The 23,842-nt window shown below is 43.3% G+C and overlaps 2 protein-coding genes across 6 annotated transcripts; both read left to right on the top strand.

The window, feature by feature from the left end:
* Positions 1 to 7,842: 7,842 nt before the first annotated feature.
* LOC136467977 (phospholipid--sterol O-acyltransferase-like) lies at positions 7,843 to 16,230 on the top strand. Of its 5 annotated transcripts, none has more exons than XR_010761660.1 (17): positions 7,843 to 7,976; positions 8,640 to 8,775; positions 9,349 to 9,493; positions 9,998 to 10,167; positions 10,256 to 10,332; positions 10,876 to 11,089; positions 11,190 to 11,364; positions 12,381 to 12,480; positions 12,561 to 12,655; positions 13,327 to 13,378; positions 13,460 to 13,531; positions 13,693 to 13,861; positions 14,114 to 14,218; positions 14,374 to 14,458; positions 14,533 to 14,625; positions 14,701 to 14,825; positions 16,214 to 16,230. XR_010761660.1 is itself a non-coding variant. In XM_066466826.1 (16 exons), the coding sequence occupies exons 2-15, from the start codon at positions 8,673 to 8,675 to the stop codon at positions 14,612 to 14,614; spliced, it is 1,638 nt and encodes a 545-aa protein (XP_066322923.1). In that variant the 5' UTR covers positions 7,843 to 7,976; positions 8,640 to 8,672; the 3' UTR covers positions 14,615 to 14,625; positions 14,701 to 15,235. The 5 variants fall into 5 exon arrangements, 3 of the variants coding, with proteins under 3 accessions (XP_066322923.1, XP_066322922.1, XP_066322924.1); XR_010761659.1 differs by lacking the exon at positions 16,214 to 16,230 and adding an exon at positions 15,264 to 15,985; XM_066466826.1 differs by lacking the exon at positions 16,214 to 16,230 and having other exon boundaries at positions 12,561 to 12,659; positions 13,332 to 13,373; positions 14,701 to 15,235.
* Positions 16,231 to 17,475: 1,245 nt separating this feature from the next.
* Positions 17,476 to 18,993, top strand: LOC136464794 (uncharacterized). The gene is made up of 3 exons (XM_066463744.1): positions 17,476 to 17,738; positions 17,846 to 17,943; positions 18,037 to 18,993. The coding sequence occupies exons 1-3, from the start codon at positions 17,730 to 17,732 to the stop codon at positions 18,758 to 18,760; spliced, it is 831 nt and encodes a 276-aa protein (XP_066319841.1). The 5' UTR covers positions 17,476 to 17,729; the 3' UTR covers positions 18,761 to 18,993.
* Positions 18,994 to 23,842: the final 4,849 nt, after the last annotated feature.

Consider the following 23,842-nt stretch of genomic DNA (forward strand, 5'->3'; position numbering starts at 1 on the left):
TCCAGCCCTAGCTAGCCCGTTAACCATAACGCGGGGCATGGAGCCCGTGCACGTGTAGGATGAACAAAGCGTCGCTAAGGAGCCGCTGCCGACCACCCATAACGCAGAGGGTAGACGCTCATGCACGTGTAGGGAGGAGCCAGAGACAGGGCCTTTTCTGGAGACATCGAGCGTCAACATGACTTGGTCGAGGATTTGCATTAAGTATAGTTGTATGTTATATTTAAGATTGTATACATGGACAAATGTTATTTGAAGAATAATCATGGCAAGGACGTTGTGGAGAAACATCGTAATGAAAATTATATTGAATATAAATATTAGAAGTGTACTTATCTTTGGATAGAAATCTGGTCGATGGCAATAAAGTTGTCCGATCCTTGTACTTTTCAGCCTGTTGTGACGGTGGTCACGGTTGTCATAGCGCCGTTCTTCGTGGCGATCATCATTGCGACGTGGTCTGGTGGTCGGAGCTCGGCAGAGCCGCTCAGGACGTGGTCTGGTGGTCGGAGCTCGGCGGAGCTGCTCGGGACGTGGTCTGGTGGTCTGGTGGTCGGAGCTCGGCAGAGCCGCTCGGGACGTGGTCTGGTGGTCTGGTGGTCGGAGCTCGGCGCGGCTCGCTCAGCGGCTCAGTCAGTGGCTCGCTTGGCTTGACGTGGCTCGAGGCGGCTCGCTCAGTGGCTCACTTGGCTCGACATGGCTCTCTAGATGGCTCGGTGTGGCTCGCCTCTAGCTGAGACCGCTCGCTGTTGGAGTCGTCGTATTTGGCTCCATGATGATGGATACGTGCAAGTAGACCTCACGTGTAGTTGCTTTGCTTCCTTCCGTGTAGATGTATATACGTATATACATGCTACGTATCTTGTTAGTTTTGCATGGCTTGGGTAGATCATGCGTCCTTGCTGCATGCAAAGCTGGAATTAACTAGAGCTTTTCAGATCTTGCATGCTGTCGATGGTTGACTCCGATCTGGTGCATGGCTGTGATGCCTGGGCCCATCGCGCGGCCAGAGCATGACTCTGTAGATTGAACCCACGTCGGGCCTCCTTGATTGGTCAATGATAAGTGTCGTCGGTGCAGATCCATAATTGATCGTGCCTGGTTGCTAGCCGCTCCTGCATGCAGCCGTGCGTTGTGATGCATGTCCATGCATGTTGATCTCATCTGGAGTTGGCTTCTTTTTTTCTCGCTTGTTCCTCCTTGGTCCCACTGATCTGGCTGATTCCGTACAAGGTGGCCACGAGACCTAGAGCTATGCCACCGACGTATAGCAGCTTGTAGGATTACTGATCACTCCCGATGAGATCCGTACTGCCAATATGGGGCAACACTAAACGATGATGAACGCAATTAGATTCTTGAAATAATTATGCGTATATGTAGGTATCTGGATATGTATTATATCATAGGATATTATAGATTGAAGATTGACTTAGCTTTCGAGATGAAACTGCATGTGACAACATCGAGCAGCCTGCATCCCACCGCTCCGTAGATCTAGATGCATACGTGCTCGAATATTTCTTCGATTGCTCCAGTTTGCTCATACGGCCGATTAGCATCTTTGATGGAAACATAGCTCCATGTTGCTTTATTGCTGGCCACCGCTTGATCGTTGGAATGCAGTAGATGCGAAATCAGATCCGTCTATCGAGGGATGCCGCCGCCAATCGCCAGGTTGCCACGGATGAAGTTGGTGAAGAAAATCCCATCTGGTTCGCTGGAGGATCAGCACGCACACCCCCTACCTGGCGTGCCACTATCGACGAAATATGGTCAGCAGTCCACCGAGGGGGTGCCCGTGGTGGTAGATTGTCGGTAGACGGTGCGTGTAATTAGGAACCAGATGGTGACACAAGGCGCAGAGACAGCGATTTAGACAGGTTCGGGTCGTCTGATCGACGTAATACCCTACGTCCTGTGTCTTTGGTGTATTGTATTGAAGTGTAGATGGATTGTCCTCCCTGAGGGGGACCCCTGCCTCTCCTTATATAGTCTGGAGGAGGAGGGTTACAAGTAAAGTATCCTATTTGGTACTATTATAATATCTGGTACAACTTGTAATCTAGCCGTGTACGTCTTGATCTTACGGGCTGAGCCATCTCGGATGGTGCGGCCCATGTACCATCTTCTGGTACCCGGGGGTATATCCCCCACAGCGGTAGTGATGAGCATTGGGCAAGTGCGTGCCTAGACCGCAAATATAAGCAAGAAAAGAAATTAGCAAACGTGGTGATTAGCGAGATTGGAGGAGGAACATCTGGGTATGGTAATTCTTTATCTTTTGTTCTTTCGATTTGTCTTTCACTTAAGTGGTGGATGGACAGCGGTGCTAATATTCATGTGTGTGCTAATATTTCTTTGTTTACTTCCTATCAGGCCGGCAGGACTGGAGCCTTGCTGATGAGAAATGGTTCGCATGCGCGTGCTCTTGGTGTTGGTACGGTCATTCTGAAGTTTACTTCGGGAACGACAGTGCTATTAAAGAACGTGCAGCATGTCCCCTCCATCAAGAAGAATCTTGTTAGCGGTTCTCAAATATGTCACGATGGCTTTAAAATTGTGTTTGAATCCAATAAATGTGTTGTGTCGAGACATGAAATATTTGTTAGAAAAGGTTATGATTGTGGAGGCTTGTTCCGCTTATCTTTGCTTGATGATGTGTGTAATAAAGTAGTGAACAATGTTAATATTTCGGATGAGTCGAATATATGGCATTCACAACTTTGTCACATTAATTTTGGCTGTCTCACGCGGTTTGTAAATCTGAATCTACCCTGAAATTTAACTTAGTCAAAGATTCTAAGTGCTAGGTGTGTGTGCAATAGAAGCAACTGTGCAAGCCTCACAAGGCTGCTGAGGCGAGGAACTTGACACCATTAGAATTCATTTATTCTGATTTATACGAAATGAATGACGAATTGACTAAAGGCGGTAAACGATACTTCATGACATTTATAGATGATTGTACTAGATTTTGCTACGTGTATTTATTGAAAACTAAAGATGCAACGTTGCATTATTTTAAAGTCTATAAAGCTGAGGTAGAAAATCAATTTGAAAAGAAAATCAAGCGTTTGCGGTCCGATCACGGGGGAGAATATTTCTCAAATAAATTTTCTGAGTTTTGCGCGGTACATGAAATTATTCATGAGAGGACGCCACTATACTCACCACAGTTCAATGGAATTGCAGAGAGAAAGAACCGCACTCTAACTGATTTGGTTAATGCCATGTTTGAGACTGCGGGACTATCTAAGGAATGATGGGGTGATGCTATATTAACAGCGTGTCATGTCCTGAATAGAGTGCACACAAAGAACAAGGAAATTACACCATTCGAGGAATGGGAGAAGAAGAGATTAAATCTCTCTTACCTGCGAACTTGAGGTTATTTAGCAAAGGTGAATGTGCCAATAAACAAAAAGTGAAAGCTTGGACCAAAGACTGTTGATTGTGTTTTTCTTGGTTATGCTATTCACAGCGTGGGTTATAGATTTTTAATTATAAATTCTAGTGTTCCTAAGATGGCTGGTGATACAATTATGGAATCTAGAGATGCTATATTTTTTAGAATGAATTTCTCATGAAAAATGCACCTAGCACGACTGATCATGATTTTATAATTTCTCATGAGCATGAAAATTTTACTCCGATAAAAAGAATTGAGGAACTCTATATGCAAAATCCTGAGGATGATGACATTATAGTCACTAGAAAAAGTAAAAGACAGAGGACTGTAAAGTCTTTTGGTGATGACTATATTGTTTACCTTGTGGATGACACACCAACGACCATTGAAGAGGCATATTCCTCTCCTGATGCTAACTTATAGAAGGAAGCAGTACGAAGTGAGATGGATTCTATTATGTCTAATGAAACTTAGAAAATAGTTTATCGTCCCAATGGGTGCAAGCCTATAGGGTGCAAATGGATGTTCAAAAAAAAGCTTAGGTCTGATGGTACTATCAAGAGGTACAAGGCAAGACTTGTGGTCAATGGTTATACTCAAAAGGAAGGTGAGGATTTCTTTGATACTTATTCACCGGTTACCCGATTGACTATAATTCGAGTTTTGCTTTCCCTGGCAGCCTCCTATGGTCTTATCGTTCATCAAATGAACGTTAAAACAACTTTCCTAAACAGAGAGTTAGAGGAGGAGATCTATATGGATCAGCCAGATAGGTTTATAGCAAATAGTCAAGAACGCAAGATATGTAAATTATTAAAGTCATTATATGACCTAAAACAAGCTCCTAAGCATTGGCATGAGAAGTTCGACAGAACTCTAACATCTGCTGGCTTTGTTGTGAATGAAGCTGACAAATGTGTGTACTATCGGTATGGTGGGGGTGAAGGAGTTATTTTGGGCTTATATGTTAATGACATACTGATCTTTGGATCCAGCCTCAAAGTGATTGAGGAGGCGAAGTAATTTTTATCTAATAATTTTGAGATGAAAGATTTAGGAGAGGCTGATGTTATTCTTAATATCAAGCTTCTGAGAGGAGGTGATGGTGGGATAACTCTGTTACAATCCCACTATGTGGAAAAAGGTGCTGAGTCGCTTTAGGTTTAGTGACTGTGCACCTGCTCCTACACCTTATGACCCAAGTGTGCTATTAAGGAAAAATCGAAGAATAGTAAGGGATCAGTTAAGGTATTTCCAGATCATTGGTTCGCTCATGTATCTTGCTAGTGCAACAAGGCCTGATATCTTATTTGCTGTGTGCAAGCTGAGCCGGTTTGTGTCAAATCCGGAAGATGATCATTGGCGTGCTCTTGAGAGAGTGATGCGTTATCTAAAAGACACTATAAGCTATGGTATTCGTTATACCAGACACCTGAAGGTGCTGTAAGGCTATTGTGATGCCAACTGGATCTCTGATGCGGATGAGCTTTATGCCACAAGTGGATATATATTTTTGCTTGGAGGTGGTGCCGTTTCTTGGAAGTCTTGCAAGCGGACTATCTTAACGAAGTCTACAATAAAAGCAGAACTCACAGCATTAGACACCGCTGGCTCTGAGGCCGAGTGGCTTCGTGATCTCCTTATGGATTTATCGGTTGTTGAAAAATCCACACCGGCTATTTCTATGAACTACGATAACCAAACTGTGATTACGAAGGTTAACAGTTCTAAGCACAACATGAAGTCCACAAGGCATGTTAAGAGACGACTAAAATCTATCAGAAAATTAAGAAACTCTAGAGTAATAGCGTTGGACTATGTTCACACGTCTAACAATCTGGCAGATCAGTTCACTAAGGGTCTGTCACGCAATGTGATAGAAAGTGCATCGAGAGAGATGGGTTTGAGACCCACATGAAATTTACTATAGTGGTAACCTGTTGTATGTGATCGGAGATCCTATGAAGTAGGATGGTGAAATAAGCTAGTAGTAAATTATGAGAAAAGATCTTTAGTAAGACTCATTTCTGATGCATATCTTTCCTTTTTTGTAAGATAGATTGGTTTTTACCTTAATGTGTTCCAAGTGGCTTGCTAAAGCAAAGATGTTGTCCTACAGAACATCTTTTGAGAAACACACCTATATGAGTCAGACTGCTGGTCACAGTCTATGAGATTTGGGTAATCTCTAAATACTCATGAAAGACACTAGAGTATGACTTATATGCTTCAAATAGAGGAGATGTCTTTTGTAGCTAAGTATCAGCTAAGGACGTTAGTGACATTCATCTCATACAAAACTATCAATTCAAGGCTTAGTTCATTATTCAGTTGTGACTGAGTGAAACTATTGCTCTAGATGGATGTTTAACTTAACATTCTCCATCGAAACACTGATATATAAAAGAAATGTGGTTCTGAGACTACTTTATTACAAACCCTAAAGTTTGGTGGGGATTATTGGATATATTATGGGCTTGGCCCGTATAATATTTAATAAATCAAATAAAACTCTATGGTACGTAACATTAAGTGTTGTATGGTTTAATACCGTATGAGATTTTGACTGAACGTTTACTTATCTTATTTGGTTAAAAATTGTCTATCTTAATTGAGAAGCTGAGAAAAGGACAAATGGGTGTCACACGCGCGCGCACCGCCGGTCGGGCCGAGGCTGTGGCCGTGGCGAGGCAGGCGGGCGGCGAGCGAGCAGACATGCGTGGCCAGGTTTTGCCACTTAATCCACATAACCACGAGAGTTTCTCTCCTTTATGGTGGAGATGAACTGACTGCGCCAGTTACCGTCTCTTCGCAGTCTCCGTCTCCTGAGATCCTCTGCTGCCTTTCTCCTTCCCTGTCCCAGCCATAAATCCGAAATCTTCCGTCAGTCTTCGCCTCTTCCGCTTCGCTTCCGAGAGACCACATCTCAGCTGCCCTTGGGTTTTCCCCGTCCCGTACCTCTGCGCGTACGGAGCAGCGGGAGAGCAGGTGCCTCTAGAACCCTCGTTCGCCTGCGAACCTTGCACGGGGTGTGCGGCGATTAGGTTTTTGGGGAGCGATTCCGCGACCGCTCATTCGACATCTTCTTCCTCGCGGAACCCGTCTTTTTCCTGGTGATCCGTTCGTGGAACTGCACTGCGAATATCGTTCTGTATCGATTGTGGTCCACGACTTCGAGCAACGTACTATGTCGACTAGTGCGAATGGAGCCTCCGATGCCGTCGGCATGGGACCCTCCGCTAGGTACAATCTTATCTCTGTGATTACCGCACTTTATGTTCTTACTGTATCGATCCATATATCATATTTACATGCTGTAGCGTTCGTCAATGATATACACATGCACATATATATCATCGCGAACCTACTAATATTATGTTTGCATGCTTGTTCTGTGTTGCTTTCTTCTTTTGGAACGCGTAACATTCCTATTCCTATGAAAAATATTCCTGGCAGACGATTGAAAATTCCTTTCGTTCAAGAAAGAAGAAAAAAAAAACGATTGAAATGAAAATTTCATCTTTGACGCCACGGCCCATACCAGGCTCTTTCACCGTCACTAGCTTAGGGTGAATTTCGGTTCACGGCCGGCCCGCAGTACAATGGGTGTGATTACGTACCCCAATTAACTAGTTGGGCCAGGCCCGGCAATGACTGGCCTGTTTGTCACTGAACCCTTACCTGCCGTTGGAGTGTTGGTTTTCGCTCCTAAACTTAAGTTCCTAATACATCGGATATTTGGCACGGAACTAATATAGACTAATTACAAAACTAAATATATAAATACAGACTAATTTGCAAATTTACAAGACGAATTTTTTAAGTCTAATTAGTCCTTGATTTAATGGTGTGGTGCTATAGTAATATATGCTAATGACGATTTAATTAGGCTTCCTAAATTCGTAAGACGGATTAACTTTACCCCCTGCAAACACCCCCGAAATCAAACCGTTGGTTCCAAACGGAGCGCTCCCAGATTCGCTCGCTCCGAGTCCGAGCGCACGGACAGGTCGGACACCGCGCACGTGGTTCGCCCGACTGGCCCCGAGCTGCCAGTCTCGCTCAGAGCCGGTATCTTTGACCATACTCCGTCGTCCCTTCCCTCCTCGGAGGACGACGACGTAGTCGATCACGGCCATCCGTTCGAGAGCGGACGGCACAGATGACCATCACGTCTCCGACCAAATTCGAGACGCTCCGCAGAGTTGGGCCCCAGCCCGCGTCCCACCTATCCCAGGCTGGTCAGTGTGCCCCACGGCGTGAGCGAAGCCGTTCACATCACCGTGCGCGGACGCGAGCGGCGAGCCATCCCGAGGGACCGGAGCAGCGAACGAATCGACCGGCTCGTGATGCCGTCGCGGCTGCGCTGCTGGCGACGGTGGCGCTGGCGGCCGTCGGAGCGGCCGGGGCCGACGGCGGCGCGGAGTTCGATTACCGGAAGCTCTCGGGGATAATCATCCCGGGGTTCGCGTCCACGCAGCTGCGCGCGTGGTCGGTCCTCGATTGCCCCTACTCGCCCTTCGACTTCAACCCCCTCGACTCCGTCTGGCTCGACACCGCCAAGGTTCCAAACCACTGACTGTGTTGCATCACCTCGCCTGCCCATCTAGTGATATGATATTTCTGATTACTGCTCTGCCAGTGCTGCTCGTTACTGCTGTCGTTCCAGGATTAGTAGCGTGCCATTTGGCTCTCTTAATCGGTTTGGTTTATCTGTTTGTTCGCTTCGGATAGATGATATGTGCTCTCCTATGCTTTAGGGATCCGCTGTGAGCGGCCTACACAATTGTTAGTCTCCATACTTCTTTTTCCCTTTTTAGTTAAAATCATCTATTAATAGATTTGGGGGACTGGAGCAGTTTTTGTTGGGATAAACTTGTACTGGACCGGAGCATCTTATCTCTGGATGTGAGTGCCATGAAACTGAAAGGGATACCCAACACAGACAACTGACTTTGGAACACCTTTGGTTTGTCGGGTACTCCAGTAGGTGCAAAGCCACCAACTAGTTGAGCAGCTTTGGTCAGTTTTTGCTAGGAACAATTCACTGCTTGACTGTCTGTAATGCCAGTATACCACCATGAATAGCCATATGTTTGCCATCACATGACACTACCTTGTTCGTCCCAAACTGGAAAACATGTGCGGCTTATAGAGGCTAAATTTGCTCCATTTCTATGGTTAAGTATCCAGATCTACTGGTTTTGATACGTCCAGTTTCTTGCAGCTTTTCTCCGCGGTAAATTGCTGGCTTAAATGCATGCTGCTTGAACCCTATAATCAGACAGACCATCCGGAATGCAAGTCAAGGCCTGATAGTGGTCTTTCTGCAATTACAGAGTTGGACCCTGGTTATATAACAGGTAAACTTATGGCTTACTCTCTTTTTCTTAGCACTGACCTCGCAAGTTCTAGCCATGAGTTACATATCTGTTACATGATAATTTGTAGCTTATATCATAAGTCAGGTTACTCAATGTTGAGTGAAAAGAAGTTCATTCTAGACAACATTTTTGCAAGTTTTGACCTGAAGTGGCTGAAATGATAACAAAAAATTGTGGTTTTTACACGAGATCATCAGACTAATGCCATAGGTGGTACAACAAAGTATTATCAGGAAAGAATCATGTTTGTTCTTTGTTCATGTGCGAGCTGAAGAATGTGGAATTTGTGCAAGTACGGTTATCTGTAGCTCATTCACATGTTTCTTTCATTCAAAATAATCTATGTTCATCAATTTGCAAATGGCAACTCCCCATATTTGCTTTGACATTGGCATTGTGTTTTACACTTCAGGAATAGTCCTGTTAGACAGGGTGCATTCAATACTCATGTTTGTTAGTGCATTTTAAAGCTACCCATCTCATTCATTCATGAAGAGAAAGGGAAGGGGAAAACACCTTACACTGATATCATTTTATTGGGCAAGGTTTCAGGTCCTCTCTCTTCAGTATGGAAAGAATGGGTCAAATGGTGTGTAGAGTTTGGCATTGAAGCTAATGCAATTATCGCTGTTCCGTATGATTGGAGACTGCCCCCATCAATGCTTGAGGAGCGAGATCTGTATTTTCACAAATTAAAGTTTGTAACGCTTACCTCAACTTGTTATGAAGCAGCCAAATTCCACACATCTGATAGGGTCTAGATCTCTTGGTGTTTCCAAAGTAGATACCTAGATTACAGTCATTTATATTGTTTTAGTTACCTTTCATTTATTATATCAGCATTGGCATAACTTCTGAACTGAATATGTGATATGATATTGTCGTTGCTGGCCTCGTCAATTTAAAAGTTGGCAATCCAATCTCTGGCATAATTGTTAGTGGTACAAGTAAAACATGGTGTGTTGCATTTCATGCGTTTGCAACCTGTAGATGACCAATTGCTAAACGATATGCTTTGGCCTGTGAATTTTAATTTTGTCGTATCTTGTGGTTAGTTTTATTCAAGCAAATATGATTTTCCAAAACAATGGCAAACAAATCATGCTGAGATGCTGAGCATAGATGTATGGTGTAAGGGCAATTCAGTGTTGCATGAGGAGAGAATGTAGTATGTGATGCTCATACATCCTTGTTGATGCAGGTTAACTTTTGAAATTGCTTTGAAACTCCGAGGAGGGCCATCTTTGGTATTTGCTCATTCGATGGGAAATAATGTGTTTCGCTACTTTTTGGAATGGTTGAAACTGGAAATTGCTCCCAAGCACTATATCCAGTGGCTTGATGAACATATACATGCATACTTTGCAGTTGGTATATCAACTAGAATGAATACTACTTTATTATTACCATATTTATTTTATCTACTTATCCTCAAATTTGTGAGTTTTCTGTGCTTTAGGCGCTCCTCTTCTTGGAACTACTGAAGCAGTTAGAGGTGCTCTTTCTGGAACAACTTTTGGTCTTCCAGTCAGTGAGGTCAGTCATCCTCTATAAATTTTAGTTTCATCTTATTGTAATAATTTATTAATCCGTCATCATTGAATATTTGAATGCCCTGTTCTGCTATCAGAGTTTTTTTTTCTGCAACATAGTTAGTATTGACTTTATAGTTTACACTTGACAATTCTGATGCCTAATGCCCCATAGGTTTATTCTTGACTTTTTGTATACACAACTGTGTAATTATGAAACTTTCAACTTTAAATAGTTCTTTTTACTGGTCCATGCACTAAATATCATGGTAATATTTTATTCTTGTTCTTCTGCACTGCATCTGCGGCTCATAGTCTTGAAGTATGCTCCTAGATGTTCATGTGAATTATGGTAGTATTTATTGTGCTTCATCCTTCCATTTAATGTTTCGCTGAATATAGTATGTCATTTTATGTTTTATTACTACCATTGAAAAGTCCAATTGTGTCCAAACTTTGAACTGTCACAACTGTCCAAATAGCTTGCTGTAAGTCTTGTTGCATTTATGCATCTTATTGGTCTCTAACATTTTAATTACGTTTTCAGGGCACAGCACGATTGATGTTTAATGCATTTGGTTCTTCTCTATGGCTTATGCCATTCTCAAAACACTGCAAAGCTGATAATATCTACTGGAAGCATTTTTTTGAGGGAAAGGGAGGTTGTCCTCACAGACAACAATGTGATGAAGCCGAATATATTTCAGACTATGCCGGATGGCCCACAGACCTTGTTAATATCGAGGTTCCTTCAGTTCGAGGTTCTTTGCAAAAATCGCTTTCTTTCTTGATGTGACGTTTAAGAATTTCTGTTCCACTAAGCAGAAGAAATGTTTTTCCATTTCCTCTTTTTCATCACAGATATGGGGGCATACCCATCCATCACGGATATAACCGAGAACATAACATCCAGTATGGAGTGTGGAAAGCCAACTGTCCTGTCATTTTCTGCCAGAGAAGTGTCAGATGGTACTTTGTTCAGAACAATAGAGGATTATGACCCTCAGAGCAAGGCACTTGTTTATCAGCTTGAGAAGTAAGTCTACATTTTTGTACTTGCTTGTTTCCTTTTACTACCCTTGTTAATTTGCAAGAAAGTCTTTGCTTGAGGAGGGGAGCCAACTTGGTTGTACCTCAAAGGCAAGGCCAGCATGCTCAGCTTGTCCAGCGAGATTTAGCAAGAGAACTGAGCATGTATCCTCCCCCTGTCTTGCTAGTCAAGGTTAGGCAACACCAAGAGTTGACAGGGAGGAGCAGCGATACCGATACCACACGTGGCTGAACAGGCCACAGAATGGTATATTTATATAATTCATAAGGGATTAGTCAGTGATTACAAATGATCACAACAGATCACAGGGAATTTGGCCACCTAGGAAGTAATCCTTAGTAACCATATTCGATGATTGGTGGACAAGGATAGGCAATAAAGTGGATGGAGAGTTTAGAAAAGGGCTGAATTCCCTTGTCATCTTGGGGGCTTGGTCCATTTGGAAACATAGGAACTGCTGCGTTTTTTATGGAATGCTTCCCAACCTTGCTGAAGGACTCCTGCTCACTAGGGAGGAAATTCACCTTTGGGGTATAGCCAGTGCCCATGGTATTTCTTACCTCGTGGCCACTACATCAGGAGTTTCTTAGGTCTTTGGATCGAGGTCTGTGCTTGTTGAAATTAAAGGTGAGTATGTAATCCAAAGGCTTGTGTGTGGGTGTGTTATATGGGCTCTTACCCTTTTTCTTCCGCAGCTCTCTTGCGTGTTTGATAAAAAATCCTAGGTAACCATATATAGCTAGGCGGTTAAGGAAAACAATCCTAAACACCATATATACAAAATTGCTACAGGCAAGGGATCAAAAGCGCATGCATCCAATTTGCTCCTACAACGTATTCCCTGCATCTGTTCTTTCAAACAAAATACAAAGTTTAAGGCTTTAGTATGCTTATGATATGATATTTGACATGTATTAACTAGACCATGTAATTTAATCATTAGGTGGTAAGTAAGAGTGACTGAGTCTAAGACCTTGTATTTTGATCTGAGTTGATCTCAGGTATTATCAGGGTGATCCAGTTCTGAACCCTCTAACACCCTGGGAGAGACCCCCAATAAAGAACGTATTTTGCATTTACGGGATTGATTCAAAGACTGAGGTATGGTTGGTGATGTTTATTTCATAGTGAACTGTCCCACTTTATGTTGTTTCAAATTAGATTCTTTCTTCATCATGCAGGTAGGATATTACTTTGCACCAAGTGGCAAACCATATCCAGACAACTGGATAATAACTGATATTATTTATGAGTTTGAAGGTTCCCTACTTTCAAGGCAGGTATCGTATAACTTGATTTGAGAAGTCTTTAGTCCTCATTTTAGTCACGTACCCATTCTGTTTCTGTTAATGGTTGACACAATGTGACAAATTTGCTGAGGAGAGTAATTATGTAAGTGCAACCTGTTCGTGTAGAGTGTCCTAATGGTTCCTCAGTTCTTCTATACATTTATCTTTACTAGTTCCCTCAGTTCTTCTATACATTTACCTTTACTAGTTCTGAAGAGCAAATTGAACATTTTGTCAGACTATTGCTACTTTGAAAAATGGGTTTTTGTTCGCTCACTAGTTGGTACCATGAAATTTCCACATTTTAATTTTATCCAAAGGCAGGGGTGAAAGAGGCTTCTGCTGGGTTTCAACTCTAGCCTACCCCAACTTGCTTGGGACTTAAAGGCTTTGTTGTTGTTGTTGTTCTTGCAGGGGTGAAAGAGGCAACGGCTGACTCATTATAAAGTGAGAATGTTGTTATTGTTTTCTGTTCCTTTGTTTTCGAAACAGAAGGATGTTGTAGTTTTCATACCGTTTTTCAAGAGCTTTTATTTTCTAGATAGCATCCACAGTTCTTATTTTGGTACTATACAACTTCAAGGCATTGATATTGATCTGCATAGATATTTAGTTATTTACCTCAGGGCACCTTTGTAACATTGTTTGTTCTTACCAGATCAGGTAATTCTGTTTCGGGAAAGCCTAACAATTCCAGTGGTGATGGTACAGTATGTATTACCAAATAAAATTCTAGTTTGTATCTAGCTAAACCAGTTTATTTAAGCAAATGAATAGCTATTTCATGGCAGGTATCCTACAACTCCCTCTCATGGTGCAAGAACTGGCTTGGAGCAAAAGTTAACATAACGAGGGCCCCACAGGTATTCTGTTTTATGCTCATTGGTGTGGCTCACCATGGTGAACTTGTGGCCTGGCTATATTAGTATATTTGTTTTGGTTAATTGAAATATTATTGACTGTTTCTTGCTGTATATCGCAACACTAAGCCACCCTCCCTAATTATCCTCTTCTACTCTTGAAGGCAGAACATGATGGATCTGATCTGCAAACAGCCATGAATATCGATCACCATCATGGCCAGGACATACTACCAAACATGACAAGGGCTCCGCATGTGAAGTACATAACCTACTATGAGGATGCTGAAAGTCTTCCGGGATGGAGAACAGCAGTTTGGGAGCTTGATAAAGGTGTGAATCTAGATTTTTCTTTTATATCATTTTATATAGCTGTAGCACTTTTACTTATACCTGTCATTCTGCATTGCAAGGCTGCAAGGGAGCCCCTCAGTTTATGCTTTTGCCTTTTAGCGCATAATGCATATCTCTGTTTTACATGCACTCAGGCATATCTTGTTCTTGTGTGTGGTGTTACCTTTATTCGGCGCATAACTTTCTTTTGACATCTATTGAACAGCACTAATATACAAGTTATTTTAACAGCAAATCACAGGAATATTGTTAGGACGCCAGTACTAATGCGTGAGTTATGGCTTGAAATGTGGCACGACATGCATCCCGATTCAAAATCAAAATTCGTGACGAAAGGTGTGCTTCAATTTGAACAGCCCAAAGAGCAATGTCGTTCCCTGGTTTGACTCATGGCTTTTCAAGTGTGCTTCAATTTGAACAGCCCAAAGAGCAATGTCGTTCCCTGGTTTGACTCGTGGCTTTTCAAGTTACTAACAGAAGTGTATAAACAGCTTTCCGAGGTCCGCTAAGAAACGAAGACTGCCACTGGGACTATGGAAAGGCTCGATGTGGCTTTCCAGAACACTGTGAATACAGGTCTGCACCCAGTTGCAGTCTTTCCTTTTTCAGTTTCAGCAACAAAGGCCCCTATTTAGTGATTGTAAATCCAGGTATATATTTGGCGATGTCCATCTTGGAATGAGCTGCAGACTGAAAAATACATCCACCAACCTTCTTCAACAGTATCTCTGAAGATCTCTGAAGTATGTTGCATTACTGTTATTCCATTTTCCCTCATTGATGAAAACTGCACCTGACATGCTACTGTCATCCTGCAGATGCCGTGAGCTGAATAATATTGTGGTTGCTCGTATGGGAATGATATTTGATTTCCCATTTTGAGTTTCTGATGAAATTAGTCAGCAAGGTAGATACAGGATCAATTGGAGGCCAGTGAAAACAGGTCAACTCTTACTCTTGCCACCATTTTGGTACACTTAAATCTTTGAAGTAGACATGCAAAGCAGAAACAACACTTTCCCATGACTAATTTTGGTTGAATATGGAGGTCAAAGTTCCCAGGAGTGTATAGTTTTGCTCACGTTTTCAGCCATGTAGGAGCCATTTGTAGCACTGGTACCTTCGGCGTCCTGAAGGTGCCATGAGATCACACTGATGTATACTATAGGCATGGGTTTGTAAATCAAGCTGTCACAAATTGACTTATCTTACTAGAAACTAGAAAGCTACTCTATAGATTGGCAGTGTTAAAATTCTTTAGGACTCCCAATTAACCACCTTGATCGTAACTTGTCCTTAAGAAAAATGAATGCCCTCTGCTCAATATTAGTTGCAATTCATTGGCGCAATGAATGAGCGCATTGCCTTTGCTTGTGGATAGGTGGTGGCATGAATACTGTACGTAACGAAGTTTTGTAGATGTACGAGTCTCTCAAATGCTGGGCTCAGGGCCCTTTGCAACGTGGGTTTTTTCATGAATCGCCTAGTTTTCATATGAAATTGTGCTGGTTCTTGTAAAATCCATGTATCATTCTTGCCTTGCCTTCCAAAGGAGTCCTTAAATTGTATCGTAGTAAGTTTGTTCCACGTTGCTGTGGGTTTTGTAAAAAATGGCACCTTCGGTCTGCTGATTTGCAAGTGCAACGCAAAGCCATGGACTCATGGTTATGTGAACGCATGGCATGACCTACGTTGTAATTTGGCTTATGCTGATTCGCTGTGAGAGGAAAACATTGTTCGTTCGCTGAAAAATATTACTGAAGTAGTGCAGTAAAACAAGGCCGCAAATTGCAAATTTGTTTGGATAAAATCTACAGACGCAACGTGAGATCCATCAGTCCAAAACAAATAGAAATATCATTTCCCGAGGATTCAGATATGTTTAATTATGAAAATTAATCTAGTGATTACTTACGCATCATATTAGTATTTTTTTATTCAATTTAAAATTGTCTAACTCTTATAAGAAAACAGGATTTCCATTCTTCTTATGACCCAACGAGTGCACCACAATTCTAGTTTAGGGGGTGTTTGGATCCTTGAGCCAAAGTTTAACTCTCGTTACATCAAATGTTCGGATGCTAATAAAAAGGATTAGACATGAGCTAATTATAAAACTAATTACAAAAACTCTAGGCTAATTTGCGAGATTAATTTATTAAGCCTAATTAATCCATCATTAATAAGTTTTACTGTAGCACCATATTGTTAAATCATGGATTAATTAGACTTAATAAATTTATCTAGCAAATTAGTCTTTATTTATGCAATTAGTTTTATAATTAATTAATGTTTAATACTCCTAATTGGTATCAAACATCCCGTTTAAAGGAGACCATTGAGTCACGTCATGGCGCTCGTAAAGTGAATGGAGCTGTTCAGCTGATGGTTTCTGTGGCTAATAAATCGGCTGAAGCTGATTTGTTGTGGGAGAAAAATACTATTCCATGAGTGATAAGACATGCTGACAAGTTCAAGCGAACAGAGCATGGGAAGGAGGAAACACGAGCAAAAATCTAGCAGCACGCTTCAGAGTCGGATTGGAGGCCTCTCCATTCTGGAAGATGCCCACTCTCTCATCTCTGGGAATGAAAATGGTACGGATATTTTCCGACCGTATCTAAGACCGAATACGTTTAGAGGGGTTTAGATCTGTCTGTATCCGAGTCTGGATATTCAACATTCGATACCGTATCCATATCCGAATACTCAAATTGCATATTTACGATGTCGATATTCAATCGTATCCTATCCGATATGGTTGACACTATCCGTATTTGAATCCGAATCTGGACAGAAATATAAAAAGAAATATAATCGACGTGTTCGTTTATGCTGAAAACATCTGATATCGTATCCGAATATTCAAATCGCATATTTATGATGTCGATATCCAATCGTATCCTATCCGGTATGGTTGACACTATCCGTATTCGAATCTGAATTCGGACAGAAATATAAAAACAAATATAATCAACGTGTTCGCTTATGTTGAAATTTAGCTTATACTGATGTTTATACTGAAATATTATGAGAGAAATATTATTCCATAGCAAAAAAAAAGTAGTGGTGAATATTTCATCTGTTTTTTTTTTGCCTCAACTCTTCAAGTATAAGTTGTAGTATCTGAACGTACATATCAATTCACACCACCATACGTACACAAACTCACACATACCCTAGTGTGCACATTAGACCTACATCGAGATTGTATGTAGCTGAAAGATATCCGAAGCATATCCACACGTGAGGCTATAAATACACGGAGAAAAACCCCGTGAGGCACGCGAGTGTCGAATCCAGGTTCGAACTCACACCTGACGAGCAAGCCAACCGAGCTAGGCTCGGTCCTCGGTATTCCGTCGCACGCTTGGAATCCAACGCGAAAGCTACCCGCCAACCTTCCCCCGCTGCCCCTGCCCGTCCCCAACCGGCCACCCGATCCCTATCAGACGGCCGCCAGAACCCCGCAGTCCGCAGGCCTCCCAAACTCCCTCGCATCGGCCTCGGCCTCGCGAGCTTCCTGGAAAGCGGAAACCCAAGCGGCGAAAGCGAAACGAATCCCCTTCCCTTTCCTTCCTCTCCCCTACCCGGAGACCCCCGCGCGTTCTAATTTGGACCAGACGGCTCCAGAAGCTTCCGCCATTAAACTAACCTAACCGCGTCGCTTTATTTATCGAGCCAACCCCAGCCCCCGCTCGTCTCCTTCCAGATCCGCGCGTTTTGGAGGAGTAGCTGCGTGTATTGACCACTCACTCTCCAAGGCAATTTTTTGTCCTTCCTCGTCCGCCCTGCGATCTGCGAATTCGCGATCTCCGTCCAATCCATCTGCACGGAGAATCGGCTAATGGCGGAGGTAAGGCCCCCCCACGCTTTCAATTGCTCGACCATGCATGGATTTATTGAAGAGGAAGGGTAGAGAGATCTGACGCTGCGTTCGTTAATGGCGATGCCGCACGGCAGGAGGGGTACAAGGTGACGCTGAACGTGTACGACCTCAGCAATGGCCTCGCGCGGCAGCTGTCCACCTCCTTCCTCGGCAAGCCCATCGAGGCCATCTGGTGAGCCTGAGCCCCTCCCCTCCCCTCCCTTCCCCTCCCCCGGATCTGAACCACCTCGCGCCTAACCGAACCAAACCAAATCGGACCTGGCAGGCACACGGGCGTGGTGGTGTACGGGAACGAGTACTACTTCGGCGGCGGGATCCAGTCGTCGCCGGCGGGGACGACGCCGTACGGACGGCCGCTGCGGACGGTGGAGCTGGGCGTCACGCACATCCCGCGCGAGGTGTTCGAGGACTACCTCCGCGACATCGCGCCCCGGTACACGGCCGAGACCTACCGCCTGCTCACCCACAACTGCAACAACTTCAGCCACGAGGTGGCGCAATTCCTCGTCGGCACCGGCGCCGGCGTGCCCGACTACATCCTCAACCTCCCCGCCGAGGTCATGTCCAGCCCCATGGGCCCGCTCATCATGCCCATGATCCAGAACCTCGAGTCCACGCTCCGGAGCAACAGCGCGCCGCAGGCTACGCAGTTCGTGCCCACGCCCACCACCGTCTCCGCCTCCGCGCCGACCGAGGCTCCCGCCTCTAAGCCGACCGTGGCTGCCGCCGCCAAGCGAGAAGCGCCGGCGGAGAAGGCTTCGAAAGAAGCTCCCGCTCCTGCTCCCGCGTCCGCGCCCGTTCACGCGCCTGCGCCTGCTCCTGCTGCTGACCCACTCGGGAGCGCCAGGGGAAAGGTGCAGGAGGAGGTGATGCGGGAGTTCGCGGCCATCATGGCCAGCGGCACGCTGCGGGCCAGCGAGGCGGCGGCGCTGGCCATGCGCCGGGTCATGCAGCGCCACGGCGACGGCGCCACCATGCAGCAAGGCTAGACGGCGCGTCGTGGACAGACTGCGCCGCGCCTGCTGGCTGAACATTGTGAGCGCGTTGGTCCCTGCTCCATGGGAATTTGTCATCTGCATGCTTCTGCTATCGCCGTATGGAAATTGGACGAGTTACTGTTATGTTCGTGCGATTGTTTGGGTTGTTAATTGCGACCGAACTTATTGCCCATCGTATTGTATGGGTGATTAATTTAGGATATATGCTAATTTACGTTCGCTAAGATCCCGCTTCCAATCGCTTGAGAACTCATGATACCTGTAATTTCTGGTGCTTGTTCCAGATGCTGTTAAATTAGTGTTACGATGAGTGTTACTCCTGCAAGCTCGCAATTTTGATCGGTTCTCGGATCCGTTCCTCCTCGGTTATGGATGAAATTCGGTTCTTAAAAATAAGAACTGATCGATTCCCTCGGTTAGCGATGAAATTAGGTTTCTATAAAATGGGAATTGATCGGTTAAAAAAAAAAGAACTGAACATTTGGGATCTCGGTTATTTTGGTTCGGTTTTGGTTCTAACCGAGCTAACCGAAGTTTTTTAGCAAAGGTTAATACAACAACAAAAAAAACATGTAGCTTTTAAAGTAATTTTAGGTAACACTACCTCTAATTTAGATAATAATAATTGATAAAGGAACAGTAGCAATATAGTATTCCCTAGAATACAATTCTCTCATCACGAGGAGTCAAACAAATCAAACTTTGACTAAAATTATATAAAAAAAGTAATAACACTTGTGAAACAAAATAAGTATTATTAGATTAGTTATAGAATATATTTTTATAGTAAATTTATTTGAAGATATAGATGCTCATATTATTTTCTATAAGCTTGGTTAAACTTGAGCTAATTTGATCGGCACGTTTTCCATGATTGCGTTCTTTTTTTGGACGGAGGGAGTAACACAAATACATAGCAATTCAGTATAAGACATCACACAAAAAATCAAACATGGTCTTACAAAATACAAGTAAGTGAATTACAATTCATGAATTTCGGTTCTTCGGTTAATTCGGTTACTCGAGAGTAGAAACCGAAATTTTCTTGGTTATTTTGGAGCCCACATGCCATACCAACATGTGCTTCTTTCTTCTGCTCGCCCCCATGCCACTGTCGTCGCCATGTCGGCGTCTCCATCTTGGCTCAGCCTTAGCCCTTAGCCCTTAGGCCACGCGCCACCGTCGACGGATTCGCTCACATGGGTTGTAGGCTCGCTGACCCCAGGCCACACGCACCCTCGCCGTCGGATTCGCTCACTCGGGCTACGTGCTCGCTGATCCCAGGCCACACGCCATTGTCGCCGGATCCGCTCAGGGTCGAGACGACGGACCAGAATGGATAAACAGTCCTTTCTAAAATTAAAGGCTCCGACTAACTAAAACACATACGGAATTAAAACTATCGATCTAGCTAAGACTATATTTCTCTATCTATGGTCTGAAACGCCTTATAAAGATCCTAATAGGTAACAAAGGTGCTGGGATAGCTCAAGCTCACCTAAACAATTCTGGTAGCAGGGCCACACAAACATATGCAACTAATACTTAAGCAACCAGATGAGCTTCTACACAATCTAATAAGAAAAGCTTAAAGCTCCTAAGCTCACTAGCAATGCCCAATAACAAGGCTACGCAAGCCAAATTAGAGAGCGCAAATTACTTAGCTACACAAACTAAACAATACAACTAACAAGGCTACTCAAGCCAAATTAATTGCGCAAGAGAGCTACTTTTATGCTACACAAGCAAGAAGGTGACTAGCAAGTTACACAAGCTAACTAATTACAAGAGCAACTATACAAGCACAATGTATAAAATGTAAATACAAGCTTGTGCAAAGGAGAATGCAAACCAACGGGAAGACAAGAATGACACGGTGATTTTTATCTCGAGGTTCACGTGCTTGCCACACGCTAGTCCCTATTGTGACTGTTCACTTGGTGGTTCGGCGGCTAATTGGCACCACACCAAGCCCACACGTTGGGCACCGTAAGAACCCCACGAACCAAGTGAGGGTAGCTCAATGACACGTTCAACTAGAGTTGTTTTTCGTGGCTTCCGCGGGGTGAGCACAATATCTCTCACAATCTCTTTTCCGGAGCACTTCACAATCTTCTTTACGTGCTTCGACGGAGACCTCACAATCTCTTCTAGGAGGTGGCAACCTCCAGAAGTAACAAGTACCACCAGTTTGCAACACGAACACCTAGTGCTACTTGATCCAATCTCATGATGCAATCGCACTAGAATCACTCACTCGCAATCGGATCGCACTATTGCAAGCACAAGTGAGTTAGAGGGCTCCAAAGCACTCCTACACCAGCCACATAGGCGTGAGGATGCTTAGCACAAAACCCAAGGCCGGGCAATGCTTGGTGTTATAGCCCCCAATAAAATAGAGCCGTTATACCCTTTCATTGGGCTGACTGCACGCTGACCGGACTCGCTGCCAGTAGCACCGGACGCGTCCAGTCAATGTTGCAATAGCATCCAAGGAATGTTGCAATAGCGTCCGATCGAAGAGTTCTGTCAAAACAGCTTGCTACGGGCCCTTTGTTCTACTCATGACACGGTCCATTGCTCCAAAGCCTCCAACTTGCCCTTCACGTTTGCAATTGATCCATCAAACCAAGTCTTATCTTAATCTTCTCCACCTTAGTCATATGACTCAATGCCATGTCTCATATGTAATGAGCTCCTTCATCACATGTGCGAGCCTTGCAACATATTCAAGTAATTTTCACCTCCATGGCATGTGTTGCTTACACAAGTGTTCATATGGACTAATCATTTATGTATTTCACTTAAATATATATTAATCCACCTATTTTATCACTCAATTACCAAAACTAAACGAGCACCTTTTTATCGTCCTCCATGCCTGCTCGCCCCAAGCCGTGTGCCCCGGAGGAAGATGGCATGAGCGTCGTCCGTTTGGCACGAGCATGTTCAGTCGTTTTTCTGGAGTGAGCTCGTTCTGATATCTCAAGAAATACCCTCTTAGGGAATCGCTCCATCCTTCTGCTTTTGAAACAGAAAGCACCCTTGAATCAAATAGCATTAAAGACAGAGAAGCTCCATGCCATTCTCATTCATCGCACCAACCAAATGCACAACCTAGATTGGTTCTTATCAATGCAAGTAGTTGTTTAACATAGATGTCATGTGTTATAAGAGCAAGTATAATAGCAGGCTGTAAGTCGACTAAATGCTGAGGTGGAGGAGAGAGGGGAGGAGAGAGAGGAGAAGCGGATTGTAAGCTTACAGCTGGCTTGGGCACAAGAACCAAGAAAGTCTGTGAGAGAGACAAGTGGGCCATGTATTAACTGTAAAGAGCCAACTACTATATGAGTGGGCTGAGAAAAGACTGCAAGGAACCTTACAGCCAGCAAACCGGCTGTATTATTAGCCTTGCTCTAAGGGACGACATGTATACCTAGGGCAATTTTTTAAAAATCCTCTCCAAGTGAGACCTACCACCCTTAAAACCGATATCTCATCAATGCCATAGAGCTAAGAGTTCAACCCTCTTTGGCTCCATTGCGGTTGCATATAAGGGAATATAATAGAATTCAATCCAAAAAAATCACATATATGCTACAAAAGATGTGCTTTAAGGATTGGGCCTCTTTGGAATGTGGACTTTCTCCATGTTTAATTGTTTAGTGTATTTTTTCATTAAAAAACTGATTTTCACGAACTTCTCATGCAGCTCTTGCCTTGCAAACATGGTCTTAGTTTTAACTCCGGAGGTTGAATGAATATTATTTTACATGAGTCCCAAGAGGATTACTTTTAAATTAAGGGATCAAATTAATATTTATTTTAGCAATAGAAGATTAGGTACCAGAGTTTGTCGTAATGACATTTAAGGAATCTATCATATTCGATTCTTCTTTAGGCTCCGTTCGATTGTCAGGGAACGGATCCCTGGAACCATTCTCACCTGGAATGGTTCATTAATTTACATAATCTTGATCAACCCGGAATAGTTCCTGCCCCATTCCAGCAAAACCAAACAGGGCCTTAGAGTACTTAATCTTTCAAAATCCTATTATTGAAACTCCAATCTAGATCCACTACCGCAAAACCGGTATAATGCACTTTAGTATTCTTTAGAGTTTGTCGTATTTTGGCGGTAAGACTTTAGTATTCTTTAGCCAATCACATCTATGCCGCTAAAATGCACTAAAAGAAGTAATTTTCAACATGAGGATCGGACTGGATGAATATTTACTTTAGCTAAAATGATTATTTTTGCTTTAGGTGTTGAAACATAAGCGTTGAGCGTGCCGAAACCGATGAACATTCCTATGTTAGTCCCAACGAGGAAGAAATTTGGTGGAATACATGAGATCGACCCTCACAGAAAGTTCCTTCAAATAGACTAATATACCTCTCAAAAAACTATGCACTTCTCTTTTACCTACGGTGCATCCGAATGGCTCTTTGAAAACTCGTCACATTTTCAACCCATAAGATTGCAAAAGTGACAAATGAACTCTCATATCATATCTTCTCACTGCCCCCACTACGTTCCAAAGAAGCCTCTTTGTAAAGAGTGACAGGAGAGTCCTTTATTTAATTAATTCACGGAGAGCGACCGGATATATATATATACTGCTAATTTAAGCAAACCAAAGCTAAACCGTTACCATCACGAATCACTAGGAGTAGTACCATAGAAACTACCGACACCACCGGCCCAAATGAACCGCGACAGAGGCGAGGCTAGACGTGCCAAAGAAGACCGTAAAAAGTAGCCGCTTGACCAAGGCTTTGTTTAGTTTCACTTCAAAATACCAAATTTTTCAAGTTTTTCCGTCACATCGAATTTTTGACACATGCATAAAGCATTAAATATAAATAAAAAATAAAACTAATTACATAGTTTAGACGAAATTCACGAGATGAATCTTTTAAGCCTAATTAAATTATAATTAGACACTAATTGTCAAATAACAACGAAAATGCTACAGTGATATTTCACCGAAAATTTTGCCAACGAACGACGGCACGAGAGGAGACCCACAGAAGCCAAAGCCATCATCACAAAAATATACGTACAGCGTC

This window comes from Miscanthus floridulus, chromosome 7 (assembly GCF_019320115.1).
Source record: "Miscanthus floridulus cultivar M001 chromosome 7, ASM1932011v1, whole genome shotgun sequence".
NCBI classification, from domain to species: domain Eukaryota; kingdom Viridiplantae; phylum Streptophyta; class Magnoliopsida; order Poales; family Poaceae; genus Miscanthus; species Miscanthus floridulus.